At 39.3% G+C, this 15813-nt stretch overlaps 1 protein-coding gene across 3 annotated transcripts in view; it reads left to right on the top strand.

Moving 5' to 3' along the window:
- The window catches only part of FMN1 (formin 1), a 467756-nt gene that overhangs the window by 179971 nt on the left and 271972 nt on the right, over positions 1 to 15813 (top strand). For all 3 annotated transcript variants that reach the window (XM_070378266.1, XM_070378268.1, XM_070378267.1), the window contains one exon: positions 2816 to 2877. In XM_070378266.1, coding sequence (XP_070234367.1) covers positions 2816 to 2877 — 62 coding nt within the window. The remainder of the gene's footprint in view (positions 1 to 2815; positions 2878 to 15813) is intronic.

Genomic DNA, 15813 nt, shown 5'->3' with positions numbered 1-15813 from the left:
TTCTTTTTTCTTGTTCTACTGCATCTGCTGGTACCCTTAGGAAAACCATGAATAGAAGTGGTAGTAACAAGTATTCTTGTGTTATGGTGACTCTCCTAGGGAAAGCATTCAGAAGTTAAATATTTGTAAGTTTTAAAGAATTTTAATGTACTATAGTGTTAACTTTTTTCTTTTTTGTATAAGAATTCTGATTCTGAGTTTTAACCAGATGTGTAGATTCATGTAAGCACCACCATAATCACGACCGAGGATAGTCACCCTCAAAATTCCTTTGTATGCTGCTCCGTTGTAGTCCAGCATTCCCCTGTGTCTAACTTCTGGCCACCGTTGCTCTGGTCTGTTCTTCATCTGTGTGGTTTTGCCTTCTCCAGAATGTTGCTGCTAAGCTGCTAAGTTGTTTCAGTTGTGTCTGACTCTGTGCGACCCCGTAGACGGCAGCCCACCAGGCTCCCCCGTCCCTGGGATTCTCCAGGCAGGAACACTGGAGTGGGTTGCCATTTCCTTCTCCAATGCAGGGAAGTGAAGAGTGAAAGTGAAGTTGCTCAGTCGTGTCCGACTCCTAGCGACCCCATGGACTTCAGCCCACCAGGCTCCTCTGTCCATGGGATTTTCCAGGCAAGAGTACTGGAGTGGGGTGCCATTGCCTTCTCCAGAATGTTATATGAAATTAAAGAACGGTTAACCCGAGGCTGACTTCCTTCACTGTGCATAACGCCTTTGATATTTGTCTTTGTTGATGTATTATTACTATTGTTGAGTAGTATTGAATTCTATGGACATGCCACAGTTTATGTATATATTAACCAGATGAATTATGCACGTTTTTTAGCTATGCGACTTATTTTGCTTCTTTGGATAATGGGGATAATGCACCTACATCATAGGGTTATTGTAGGGATGAAATGAGTTAATTGCTATGAAATACTTAGGTAATTCCTGATATATAGTACGTGCTCAATAAATACAATCCGTTATTACTGTCTACATTGTTAGTAAAGATTTTGAAATAGAAAAGAACTTAACAAGTTCAAGGAATAGGAAGAGAGCCAGCGTGCCTGGTGTATAACGAGAGGGGAAGGTGGCGTGTAGAAGGTGTGTAGGAGCAGGGTCAGACCTTAATGGGCTACAGCCTGGAGTTTTTATTTTAGTCCAAATACAGTGGAAAGCACAGGGATGAGACGTGATCTGGTTTATGTTTTTTTGTTTGTTTGTTTTTTTTAATTTTAATTTTATTTTATTTTTAAACTTTACATAATTGTATTAGTTTTGCCAAATATCAAAATGAATCCGCCACAGGTATACATGTGTTCCCCATCCTGAACCCTCCACTTTAGCAGATCATTTAGGCTGAGAATGAGTCATGGAGGTGGTGGGAGTGAAAGAGGATTACCATGGTAGTCCAGAGAAAAGATGGTGGTGGCTTAGACCATAGTGGTGCTTATAGGGTTGGTGAGAAGTGGTTTGATTGAAGGTAGGGTTTGGAGGTAGAACCCACAGAACTTGCTGAGGGATTGTAGTTCAGTGGAACACATTCCCCATCAGAGTAGTGATGTGGCTAGTCTTAATTATCAACAGCAACACTGTTTTTTCTTACAGCTTTCCTGAAGATTTTCCTCATGCATTAAAAAAAAAAAAAAAAAAAAATTGGAATATAGTTGACTTACAATGTTGTGTTAGTTTCTGCTGTACAGCAAAATGAATCAGTTATACATATGCACATATATCGACTCTTTTTTAGATTCTTTTCCCTCACCAGTCATTACAGAGTACTGAGAAGAGTTCCCTTTCAGTAGGTTCTTATTAGTTATCTATTTTATGTATAGTAGTGTGTCATCTACTTTTGATTGGAAACTTAAACTTTCTTGCCCGATTTCTGGAATCCACCTGAAGAAATAGCCTGCCTTTTCATACACTTTTAAGTGACATCTGATGTCTTTCTTACTCATAATCACAGTCCCAAACACATTTGTAAAAAAATAAAATAAAAAAACGGAAACTTATCCCACGACAGTGTTTTCTCCGAGTGTTTTTCTTTGTGGTTGTCTACAGCCTGTGTAGTGCTGTGACCCCACGTTCTAAGTCATCCTGCTGGAAGGGAATTTGATTCGCCAGTGGGATGTCGTTTTAGTGGTTGGCAGGAGTTCCTGTGTACACTTGGGACTGACTATTGGAATAAACAGTATTAGACTCGGACTAAAATTGGACCAGAAATTTATTTTCATCCTCCTTTCAACCTCAACTCACCCTCGAGTCTCTCATCCACATGACAAATGGTCTTGACTTTTTGAAGTTATCTTAAAGATTAAAGTCGGCCCTGGGTGCTGGCTTATTAGTCTTGCATTCAAATGGAGATTTTTTTTTTTTTTTTTTTTGGAAACAGTTAAAAATAGAGTTCTCTGATCTCACATGGAGACATTTTCTTTTATTTCCTGTGTGTCTTCTCTTAACATGACTATATTTGTTCTCTGTGGGTCTTTAGCTTCCAACTCCTTCTTAAGACAAACACCTGATCAGTCTTTATCTGGGGCACTCGTGTCTTTTTTTTTTTTTTTTTAAACTCTATCCTCTCTGCTTAATTTTGGACATTTCATATTTCAGGATTTGCTAAATCGGGGGGGAAATCTCCCTTCTATCTTGAGTTTCTAGTTGTATTTTGCCCCAGTGTTTATCATCTTTTGTCAGGTTAATGTCAAACTATGGTATTTATTTACTCAGTTGACTGGTAGGAGGGCTTATGGAATCTTAGAGCTACTCATTAGAATTCTGTGCATAATTTTGTGCTTCTTTGTAATTGACTTCTTTTGTGATCTTACAGAATACCAAGCTGCTATTTTACACTTGAAGAGGGAGCACAAAGAAGAAATTGAAAACCTGCAGGTATATTTCTTTGATTCCACTGAACTGGTTATTTGATGCTTGGCTTTCTCATGTGTTGAAGTAAATACTCCGCTTTTTTGACACATTTACCAAGACAGCATCTCCACTGTGTACCTGCCACCAAGTCTTGAGTTTATCCTGGGGATGAAAGTCTTGAATGCCATTTTTAGTAGAATTGAATTCCTATTTTTTAAAAAAATACCACAGATGCATTTGGGGAAAGATTTGATTGGAGAAATGATGGTTTTATTTGGAATGCAGGGAAGAAGATCGAGTATTTAGACTTTCATTGTAAATAAGAAAGCTCTGAAATAGTTTCCTATGCACATTGCAAATTATTTTGTTGGGTGTCCTCCCAGCCTTGTGTTCGTTTCTGTGTGTTGCCTAGCACATGTCTGCAATGTGATGTCAGGCAGTTAAGGAAGTGGACCTAGTAGGAGGAAGAATTGTGCTGGATCAGCCATTCCATATCCCCAGAGAGCACTTGGATGCTGCTGACTTGAGCTCCTTTGTGAAGTCCAGAAAGTCTGAGGGATCGTTTCCTTTGTCCCACTAATTATCATTCCCTTATGTTTGGTATTTACTTGCTGGGGCTATAACAGGAAGTTTCACAGTCATAATTTGACATAAGTAAATATTGAATCAGGCACTGATTCCAGTTTACTGATAACTGGGGTTGACCCCATATCTCAGGAGAGAACATTAGTGAAATTGAAATCAGACTTGGTGGTTGTATAGTGCTAGGTCATTACATGCTAATTCAGTGAGTTTGTGGATCAAATATTCTTCTTTCCATTAGGTGATAGTATACTTTTTTAAATAACTGAGATTGTATATTTGATTTTATATGAAACTACTGCAGGTAGCAGAAAGATCACTAAATAAGTCATGTGTGACTCTTTGCAACCCCATGGACTGTAGCCCGCCAGGCTCCCTGTCTATGGAATTTCCCAGGCAAGAACTCTGGAGTGGGGTTGCCATTTCCTACTCCAGGGGATCTTCCCAACCCAGGGATCAAACCTGGGTCTCCTGAATTGCAGATAGATTCTTTACAGTCTGAGCTACCAGGGCAGCCTTATGGGGTATGAATTCAGGCCACCCCTGAACAGCTTGGCTTAAATAGTTTGGGGGAGGGAATAAGTCCATTTCACAAAGAAACAAAAAAGTGGAAAAGTACCTCTGACTCCTAGGGGACAAAGTAGGGGAGAGAGGGGGGCCCTTATCTCCTTTGTTGCAAAATGCTCTACAGAGACCTTGCTCTTTGTTCTGATGTGTAAAAGATTGCCAGCTGTCTCAGAGAAGCTGCAGTGGGAATTAATTAAAGAAGCAGATTGCTGAAGAGGGTGGTACAGAAGTGAGTCCGTGAGCAGAAGCATTCTATAATAGCTCAGCCATAAGAATTAATACAACCTTCCCCAAGTTATAGATCAGCCCTGGGAGTACTTTGACAGCTAATAATATTCACAGTGACCACAGGTACTTGCAATCTTGGGGCTCTTCCTTTGTGCCAGGCATTTTTCTAGGCATGTTACATATATTATTTCATGTCTTTTCATCTCCCTCCACAAAAAAGTCTCATGATCTTACATCTCAAGCTAGGAGAAGTTTTGAGAAGGGAAAGGGTGAATAAATGAAAAAGAAAAAAGTATATTGTAATCATGATCTTCATTTAAAATAAAGGTTAGAAGGCAATGGCACCCCACCCCAGTACTCTTGCCTGGAAAATCCCATGGACGAAGGAGCCTGGTAGGCTGCAGTCCATGGGGCCGCTAAGAGTCAGACCTGACTAAGCGACTTTGCTTTCACTTTTCACTTTCATGCACTGGAGAAGGAAATGGCAACCCACTCCAGTGTTCTTGCCTGGAGAATCCCAGGGACGGGGGAGCCTGGTGGGCTGCCGTCTATGGGGTCGCATAGAGTCGGACACGACTGAAGCGACTTAGCAGCAGCAGCAGACCAAGGTATGATTGACATTAAACATTAAAAAGTGTTCCTAGTTATACTTTAAGTTTTCTTTAAGTATATCTGAAATAATTATCTGTTCTTTTAATGCTATTGGTAAACTTAAACATATGTCCCTTTTTTTTTCAATTTATTTATTTTTTATTGAAGGAAATTGCTTTACAATATTGTGTTGGTTTCTGCCATACATCAACATGAATCAGCCATAGGTACACGTGTTTCCCCTCCCTTGTGAACCTCCCTCCCCATCCGGCCCTGCTAGGTTGTCACGGAGCCCTAGTTTGAGTTCCCTGAGTCATACAGCAAATTCCCTCTGGCTATCTCTTTTATACATGGTAGTGTATGTGGAAACTGGCAACTCTTACTCCTCATCTGACCTAAAGAAGTGTCTTGTTGGCAAGTAGAACATTTTAAAGATTGAATTAGAAATAGTTTAAAGTAGGGAGAGATTTCTAGCTGCGTCTAAAAAAACAGTTGGAAAAACTAGTAATGGTGCACTTATTTTCCTGTATGACTTTAACCAGCTGGGGTTGAGGAACAGACATCGCTTCAACTTAGGACAGGTGGTCTCTAGTTCGCCGCTGTCCCCACTCTGGGCCATTTCCTCTGCCTAGTTCCTTTAACCCCTGGGAGATGCAGAAAATAACTAGATGTTATTCTGACCAAGTCAGAAGAGATGCAAGTTCATAAATCTGTAACCCCATTTGGCTGTACTTGTGGGCACTCGCTGAACATCATCCCCACCTGTTTTATTCCACTAAGTGACAAAGTCACGTCTGTTGTCACAGGACTGGTGGAAGACAATTGGTGAGCAGCTTTTTTGTTACTCATTTCTTTATATGGATTTCAACTGGCAGCCTTCACGGCCTGTTAGATTTTCTTTCTCTGCTTACAGGTCACAGAGAATCAGATTTGTTTCAGGACCTCTTCAAAATGCCTTTCTAAAGTAAGAAAGAGTCTGTGCTTAAGTACATAGGGAAAGTGATTCATTCTGTCACCATATGTAAGAATTGATATGTGTCATATTTAGTTTTTGGAGACTGTTTTCATAGACTTAAAAAAAAAAAAAAATGGCCTGACTCAACAAGTGGAGAACCTAATGTCAGCTTGCTATTCTGTTTTTGACTGTAAATTCATGGGAAGTCATTTAATTTTTAAATTCCCCCACCTACAAAATAGAATCCGTTTTGATTGGAGGTTGGAACTTTTAGCCCAGAGTCTCAAGGCTTATAAAAGTGGGGAGTTTTTATCTCAGACATGCTCTGTAGCCCACACTTGTGGAAGGCTGTGATCTAGAAGGGGCTTGGTCCTGGGACCAGCTTTTCAAAATGTGTAGCAACTCAGATACATATCCTCCCTGTAATTCAAAAGCAAAAAGCTATTGATGATTGGAATGAATTCATTTCCAAATTCCATCAATTTATATATACCTTTTACCCAAAGCCCTTGACTGACTTTTCTACTCAAATCTCCAGTAGGAGAGTTGTGGCAGGTCCAACATTTTCTATGGCTTAGCTATTTCATTAATACTAAAGCCAGAAAAATTCTTAAATTTTGTTCAAGTATGCCCTTCATTTAGCAAACTTTGCCCTAAGAGTATCTGATCACTTCATGATATTCAGCATCATCTAGTTCATTTTTCAGTTCTGAATAAGTCTGTGTTACTGATTTTATTTTTGGAAGAGTGGCACCTTTACAGTATTTATTTGAGAAAATTTTGCCTGTGGTAGCCGTTGCACAACAAGTTCATGCTTTATGTAGAAACATAGTTCACACCTGCCCTTTCAAGGCATGTGATAAAGCTAATTCTCCCATGGTGTAAATAAAGATTTTTTGCTTTGGAATTGTCTAGGAGCACAGTTTGAAAATCACTATCACAGCCCTTGTACAAAATCTTATATAGTTGGTTTTTGTCTTATTGTAGTCAGAAAACCAGGTGTGATGATACTTTATGCATGATGACAGTATGAAAGGATTCAGGTTTTTGAGTTAGGATTCAGTTCAGCTTCTTGCACTGTGACATTAGGAAATTAATCAACTTCTCTGGCATTTAGTTTTCTCAGTTTCAGCATTTGTTCAATAATAATCATATTGATGCCCAAATAACAAATATTGGAGAAGATGTGGGGAAAATAGAACCCTCTTACAGTGTTGGTAGGAATGTAAATTGGTGAGCTACTATGGAGAACAATATGGAGGTTTCTCAAAAAACTACAGTAGATCTACTATATGAGACAGCAATTCCACTCCTGGGTGTATATCTGAAAAAAAACAAAAACACTTAATTTGAAAGCTATATGCACCTCAATGTTAATAGCAGCATTATTTACAATTACCAAGATATGGATGGACCCTAACTGTCCATCAACAGATGAATGGATAAAGATATAAATAAGCTACAAGGGTATATAGTACAGTGCAAGGAACATAGCCAATATTTTATAATAACTCTAGATGAAATATAACTTTTAAAAATTGTGAATCACTGTGTTGTACACCTATAACATAGAATATTATACATTAACTCTAGCTCAGTTTTTAAAAATGTAGTCATTTTGATGATGCCTCCATTCTAGGATTGTTCGATATGATATATACCTGAACACATGTTCAGTAAATACCATTTCTCATTCCTTTTGCTCTGCTCAAGTCTCCTTGTAATTAGGCAGCTTGAGTTTAGAGCAGTCCTCAGGCCCTTTTGGTTGAGGACTTCTTTGGGACTTTGACTTATTCTTTCCATGGTCTTCCAGCTGTCCACTAGCCTCTGTGCTCTATATCAGGGGGTCTAAACCAGGCTTTCCCAGAGGTCATTATGCTGAACAGTGAGCCTCCAAAATGCTCCTTGACAAAAATATTTCATGGTCTAATAAGTTTGATAAATATCTTGTTCCCCTGTTAGAGCTTTACCGTGAATAGAGAAGAGCCGAGGGAGGGAGGGAAGAAGGGAGGGCTCTATAGCTTGTTTCTCACATAATTCTTTTCTTCCTCCTAGTAACCGATGTTTCTGAATACTGCTCTGTGTTGATCTGTATAATCTTATCTCAGTGCACAATCTACTTTCTTAGTCTTGAGTTCTTTGAGTGATTTTATTAACCTTTTTGTGCCACCAAGTCCTGCTTATTAGTCTAATTTTTTTTCCTCTGTTTTTTAAAGTACCTAGTAAATTTCTTGGCACATAGATGATGCAGAAATATTTTTTAAAATAACAACCTATGATTGAAAAACAAGCAGCGACTAAAATGTAATCAAATCACCACTGTGTGCCAACCTTTGTTCTATGCATTTGGTACTAGTATTAGAAAGAGTAAATGTAGAAATATAAACAAAGATTGGTCCCCATTTTCAGATTTTAAAACCTGAGGCTTTCAGAGACTGTGAATTGTCAGAAATCCTAGTATGTGTGTGTGCTGGGTCACTCAGTCGTGTCCAATTCTTTGCAACCCAGTGGACTGTAGCCCACTAGGCTCCTCTGTCCATGGGATTATCCCAACAGGAATACTGGAGTAGGTTGCCAGGGAACCTGAATTTGAATCCATCTAGATGTGTCTGACTTTGAAGCCAATGTCTTTCTATTAATGCAACATTAATGGAAAGAACATTGGATCTAGAAATACAAGGTCTGGAGTGTGGTCTCACTTTGGGGACAATGAACTGTGTGACCTTCAGGCAATGTTTTTGAATCATTTTTCTAATTTACAAAATGAAAAACCAGGCTATATACTAATAGCAGCTTAGAATTTTATCACTGATCCAACCACAGTTTAAAAAAAGTTCAGTTTGTCCACCGCGTTGTCCTTTCAGCCTTAGGGTTACCTAACTCAGCATCTGTAAACCCTGGAAGTGTTTAACACTTCTCCCTTGTTTTCCTCCTCCTTTTGGAGGTTCCCCTTTCTAACCAGGGGGTTCTCTTGCCAGCTCTCCTTGCTTCCTTGGGACACAGTCTTCTGTCCTCCCAGTGCTGATTAGGATGCATGACTCAGTGAGGGAGCACAGCTCTCAGAATGGCAAATGCAGCTTCCATAGGAGGGCCAGCTCTGCTTTCTGACGGGAGGGAAGCATAAAGATGGGTAGGACTTCTTTGGCTCTCTACTTCCTCAATTTTGAAAGTGGAGGGGAAAAAAAATGCATGCCCCATATCTGGCTTTTGAGGAGCTTGGATAATGTAAAAATCCTGTTTTTTGACCAGCACTTGCAGCAGTTCAGAAGTAAGTGCCTTAGAAATGACACATTGTTTTATCAGTTTGTGACTAATGTTCTTTGAGTTGTGAGATAGAAGAAAACTAGCCAACAGTCACATTTCCTTTGCAGGAACCTTTTCCGTTTACCCCATTCATCACAGCCACAGTCCTCACTGAGGGGAAACTTGACTGAAAACTGGCCTGTAGCAGGCCCCTGCTCATTGTGCAATGCAGGCACATTTCTAATATGGTAATTCCTACTGTGAAATGATCCAGGGATGGGTGCCAAACTAGAAATTAACTTATGTTGTACCTTGCGGGCCCCCAGAGAACTAAATGGTATGTTGGCCTCCACTATGAGAAACTTGAAGACGTCCTTACTTTCCACTCTCTAACCCACCCCACTGGTCCATTTCTAATAGTAAACACATTGCTGTTGAAACAAAATTGAGTACAAACTACACTTGAGCTGATACAGCTAAGTTTACAAAGACATGCACACCCTGATCCTAGCCCATTTGTTATGTTCTTTACTATCAACATAACACATTTAAATCTGTTAATTCCTGGCGAATACTTTGAGGGAAGGGAAATAATTTGTAGATTGATAAACAAAACTTTTGCAAATATGAAATATTTCATTAAACCCTTATGGCATTCCCCTAAGTGCTGATATTTCATTACTGAGATGCCAGGAAAGATGAGAGAGTGTTGGGAAATATCTTAATTTATTATTTCATTGTGTGCATATAGTATAATGTTAGGAGTTTAGTGGATTTACTGGTTTGCCCCTGTTGATGTGCCTTGTAGACTCCCTGGCTACGTAGAAGCATGCAAGTAACTTTGGGATTGAACTTTGATGAAAAACAAAAAGTGATTAATTCCCTGGCTGACTTAGCCCAGGAACCCTTTGTCTCAGCCTTCAAGATGCTGTCTCGCCCCATATAATTCCACTATTTTTTCAAGTTGCATTTGCTGATAGAAGGAAGCTGGTTGTAGAATGAAGACTGTGTGCTTTACTTGAATTCGTATCATTGAGGCTGATGCCGGCTTTGTTTGCCTCCTTCAGGCACCATCAGCTCCAAATATTCCCACTGTGTCTTTTTTTTTTTTTTAATTGAAGCATAGTAGAGTTGCAGTGTTGTACACAACCTCTGTTGTACAGAAGAGTAGTATTTTAAAATACTGTTTTCCTTTAGGGTTTATCCCAGAAGATTGTATATACTTACCTGTGCTATACAGTATGACCTTGTTATTTCTCCATTCTAAATGTAATTGTTTGCATCTACCAACCAGTCCATCCCGCTTCTCACCACCCCTCCTTGGCAACCACAGTCTGATCTGTGTCTGTGCGCCTGTTTCTGTTTTGTAGATAGGCTCATTTGTGCCATATTTTAGATTCCACATATAAGTAATATCATATGGTGATAACATATGGTATTTGTCTCTTTTTTCTGACTTACTTCACTTAGTATGATAATCTCAGGTTGTATCCATGCTGCTGCAAATGGCATTATTTCATTCCTTTTTAATGGCTGAGTAGTATTCCATTGTACGTATGTACCACATCTTTTTTCTCCATTCATCTGTCAGTGGACATCTGGGTTGTTTCCAAGTTTTGGCTGTTGTAAATAGTGCTGCTGTGAATCCCTTTGAGTCTTAAACTCTGAACTTGAGTCACTCATGTGAGCCAAGATGATGATTCTTTTTTCAATAGTTTTTGATGGAAGGGGACAAGCAGATGCTGGAATGGTGACTTTTTGAATGTTGGCCTTTGTTTTTTAAAAAACTTTTAAACTTTGAAGTATAGTTGATTTACAGTGTTGTGTTAGTTTATGGTATACAGCAACATGATTCAGTTATTGACCTTTGCTCTTTTGACTTTTCATGAGATATGAGAAAGTGAATGAAGTATGTTAGATCCCATGGGGAGTGCTTCCTTCTCCCTTGATATGTCCTACTTTGCTCAGTAATGCTGTGTGTTTGTTAGTCCTGTGCCGTTGGGTGAATAATGGGCTCTGTAGCAATAAAGTAAGAGTATAGAACTAGGTAGTCTATGTTTTCTTCTGAATTATTTCTGGCCTGGGCAGAGTGGGCCCATGTGTCTGCCTCAACTCAATCCAAAAGTCTTTGAGATACCCTTGTTCTACATTACCTGAAGCAGTGCTGAATGGCGAGTCAAAATATGAAAAGTTACTGAGTGATCTGACTGGATGTTGGCTAGAAATTCCTTCATGATTCATGGTATTTCAGTATTTATGTTATTTTGGAGGTAGCATTAGGAGGCCAAAGAGTTCTTAACTTTATGGCGCTGTCAAATACAATCCAAAGAAGTTTGTTTGATCATAATAATGCCATTTAAAAAAATCACCCTTCAATCAATTTAGATGAACACCTGTGGTCTAATTTCCACAGTGCTTCCCCCCATTCCCTATCCAATTGTTGATGTTAATTGCCTGATCCTGTGGACATCCATGTTGGTGACTCCTGATACTGAGCTTGGAGAAGCTGAGGAAGAATGTCCTCATCCTCTTTCTCCATGGCCTCCTGAATAACAAGCAAACATCCCTTTTGCTTTTATAACTTCATGGACTTTTATATTTCTTTTATCTTCCCTCCTCCTTTCCTTTCTTTCTTTCTCTTGTCCTTCGCTGAAAGCGTTATTGATGGAATAGAGAGGGCAGCCATGTTGGAAAGGTGAGCAAAAGATAGTTCTTAGGGCAGAAAATTGAGTAATGTTGGTGTTCTGCTACATTTTAAGGAATGTTCTACTACATTTTTGCTTTATTTTTCAAAATTTAAATGCTGAGTACCCTTTGCTTTCTGACTTTAATTGGAGATGATTATGATCATCATTATTGAATATGAAGTACAAACTTCCAGGCATTCTGCCTGATGATTTATTTGTATACATGATATCTAATCAGTTGAGGCTCAGAAGTTAAGTGCTGTCCTGAGTTTTCATAACTGGCTAGTATAATGGCAGGGTCTCCTAACCAGCCTGTCTGGTTTCTAAATATACTTTGTTTCTGCTGTCAATTTATCAGCTGATTTGATGCACTTTCTCTAGTACAATAGTTTTCTAACTTTTCAGTTCCCCTCTTCCCTTCATCCTGTGACAAGATCTCTGCAGATCATCCCTTATTATTATCCTATACAAGCTCTTTATTGGGTAGACAAGATGGAGATATTTCTATGATGTTTATAAACAAAAAATAGCAACAGAGTTCTCTTAGTTCACAGGTTTCAGAAATGACAAGCTGTTCTTCCTAAGTATAGAAGAAAAGAGCACGTTGAAGATTGCCCTTTCTAACCTCATTTCTCATAGCAGGTCCTGAATCCAGCTTGAGGAAGAGCCTCTGGTATTTATCACCATAATCTTGATAGTTGTCTATATTCATCTTAGAGATTTGATACCTGGAGTCTCAGACAAATTAATTCCTGAGACCATTGAGAAAATATAGTGGCAGAACTTTTCTGCTTCTTGCCAGCTACTCACTTCACTGATTTCTACAGTTTGAACTTAGGAGTTCCTCAGCTGTTTTCAGACCTTCCCCAGTGGAGTCCCAGGGTTACTGATTCGTTAAGCAAATGGGAGATGTGACTGTTCTCTGTGCTGTCATCTGTTTGTAGGATGGGCTCACGTGTGATAGGTGGCGCTTTGACCTCTTCTAACAAGCCCCGCCTCATGTGGGCTTTGGAATCCAGAGTGTGAATTTATGATGTCTGTGTGTTTTTGCATTTTGACCATTTCACTGCCACTGATTCTCATGAAGGATTAATAATAATCATAGCTGCTATTTAATGATCATTTACTATGTTCTAATCTTTTTGCATGATGATTAAGTGAGTTACTACATCAACCTTACAAAGTGGCACTCAGCATCTACACTGAACCTCTGGAAGTTCTCCCACCTTGAAGGTCCTTTCCTAGAAAGGATTTGTGACATGACCTTGTTTCTGGACTGACCTTTGCCTTTGATCTCTCCTTGGGTAAAATATCAGTCCTTAAGAGCAGAGTACCTTAGCAGCAGAAATTGCTGAAGAACTAACCCACATAATGACTTTAAGTAATTCATTAGATGAAATGTAACACAACTCTAGGCAGAAGAACTGAGTAGAAACAACTGAGTGGCTGTGCAGTCTTCCTTGGGTTGAATCCTACATGTGTTCAGTTCACTTCAGTCACTTAGTCGTGTCCAACTCTTGGCGACCCCATGGACTGCAGCACGCCAGGCTTCCCTGTCCATCACCAACTCCCAGAGCTTGCTCAGACTCATGTCCATTGAGTCAGTGATGCCGTCCAACCACCTCATCCTCTGTCACCTCCTTCTCCTCTGCTTTCCATCTTTCCCAGCATCAGGGTCTTTTCTAAGGAGTCAGTTTTTGTCATCAGGTGGCCAAAGTATTGGAGCTTCAGCATCAGTCCTTCCAATTAATATTCAGGACTAGCTTTCTTTTAGGATTGACTGGTTAGATCTCCTTGCAGTCCAAGGGAATCTCAAGAGTCTTCTCCAACACCACAGTTCAAAAATGTCAAAGACCCGCGTGTGTGGTCTTGAACAAATTATCTAAACCTTTCTGAGCTTCAGTTTCTCATCTGAAACTGTGATCATGGTGACACTGTAACTTGGTTAGTAGGATGCTGATGGCAACTGTAGTGATAATTAAATGTGGGACTGGAGGTACAGTGGCAGTGGTTCAGTTCAGTTCAGTTCAGTCGCTCAGTCGTGTCTGACTCTTTGCGACCCCATGAATCACAGCACGCCAGGCCTCCCTGTCCATCACCAACTCCCGGAGTTCACCCAGACTCACGTCCATCGAGTCAGTGATGCCATCCAGCCATCTCATCCTCTGTCGTCCCCTTTTTCTGCCCCCAATCCCTCCCAGCATCAGAGTCTTTTCCAGTGAGTCAACTCTTCGCATGAGGTGGCCAAAGTACTGGAGTTTCAGCTTTAGCATCATTCCCTCCAAAGAAATCCCAGGGCTGATCTCCTTCAGAATGGACTGGTTGGATCCCCTTGCAGTCCAAGGGACTCTCAAGAGTCTTCTCCAACACCACAGTTCAAAAACATCAATTCTTCAGCGCTCAGCCTTCTTCACAGTCCAACTCTCATATCCATACACGACCACAGGAAAAACCATAGCCTTGACTAGACTAACCTTTGTTGGCAAAGTAATGTCTCTGCTTTTGAATATGCTATCTAGGTTGGTCATAACTTTAATGGCAGTGGTAGATGACCGATAAATAACTATTTGTTCTGAGGATCAGCATATTTAGTTCACTTTATGTCAGTGGCTGTTGATGTGTATTTTTTGGCAGTGAAGTTTTTTTATATAAACCATGTACCTATATAAAGGAAAAATATTCTGTAATTAATGTCATAATGTTCCCAAGAGCATCGCTTTTAACATTTTTGTGATTTAAGTGTGATGCTCTTATTTCCATTACTGCCTGTTAAGGAAAATATTGCTGCTGCCATGATTTTGAGAAAAAAATCTGATATGGGAAAACATCCCAGGACTTAGGGCTCCTTAAGTTTGTACTGTGAGATACTGCATTTCAAAAATTTTTATTGCCAAAAAATGAGAACTTATATGACTTTATATACATAGCTATGGTTTTTACACTTTTTAATAATATTCAATACTCATTGAGCACCTTTCAAATATGAAATGTGCTAGAAATAAAACATTTGATAATAATAGCAGCTAACATGTATTGAGTATTACTATATGCCAGAAACTCCAGTTAGCACATACCCTGGCTTATTTAATACTTGCATGGATTATGTTCTCAGATGATTTACTGTTTAGTTAGAAAATAGAATTTATACCATGAAGGCTAGATAACAGGCAGTTTAAACTAAGTCCCTAATATTACCCAGATCCTGATGAATGGAAAGATTCTGTGAGTGTTTTCGTTTTAAAGTACCTCCTTTTAATGGAGCTTGCAAATTTCAGATATTAGATCTCAACTAAGAGAATGCTCAAGTTTCAGATGTTCTGATTATCTTAAATGCTTTTAAATGTTTTAGTTTAAATTTAGATGAAATATTTTTAAATGTTTTAGAGATTGTTTTTGACTGTCTCTAGAGGCTGCTGTGGGTGTCTCTGTAATACAGTTCTGCTTAGTTTCTGATAACAGTCTGTGTGACATGACCCCTATGTGTTTAAAATATATATAATACACATAATTTAAAGTGTTAATTGAGAAAGCCGTTTTGTGGTCTTGTGGATTTGTGTGATCGGTAACCTGTGTACACTGTACAATTATTTTAGAAGTCATTCCCCAATTTCACCACTGGAGGTCAGCTTGACCCTTTTTCTGTTAAAGCTCCAGGTTTTTTGTTGATTATTGAAAGAGCTTTCCAGTTTAGAGCTTTGCCTTAAATACATGAATAACAATATCACTCTTAGTTTATTCACAGAACAGCTTCCACAAATATGTATGCATAGTTCTGTACTCATAGGCATATACGCATAGGTATGTATAGTTCTATACTGTGCATAAATGTTTAATGTAATTATAGATGCAGTTTGTCATGTGTTTATGTCCATAAATATACATGCGTATACTATATGCCAAAAGACAAAAAGCCACCAGAAAACAATGCCTTTTGAAATGGATCATCCGTGCTTCCTCTAATAATGGACTCAGCAAAAAGAAATTAGAGGCCTGTCACTATATCGAAGTAGGCTATGAGGTGTCAGGCACTGTACTAGGTGCTGGAGGAACCAGAACAGACATGGTCCCTACTTTCTTGTAGGGAAGCCTATAGTCCAGTTAGAGACA

This window comes from Bos mutus, chromosome 10, assembly GCF_027580195.1.
Source record: "Bos mutus isolate GX-2022 chromosome 10, NWIPB_WYAK_1.1, whole genome shotgun sequence".
NCBI classification, from domain to species: domain Eukaryota; kingdom Metazoa; phylum Chordata; class Mammalia; order Artiodactyla; family Bovidae; genus Bos; species Bos mutus.
This window is presented reverse-complemented; position numbering and strand designations above follow the sequence as displayed.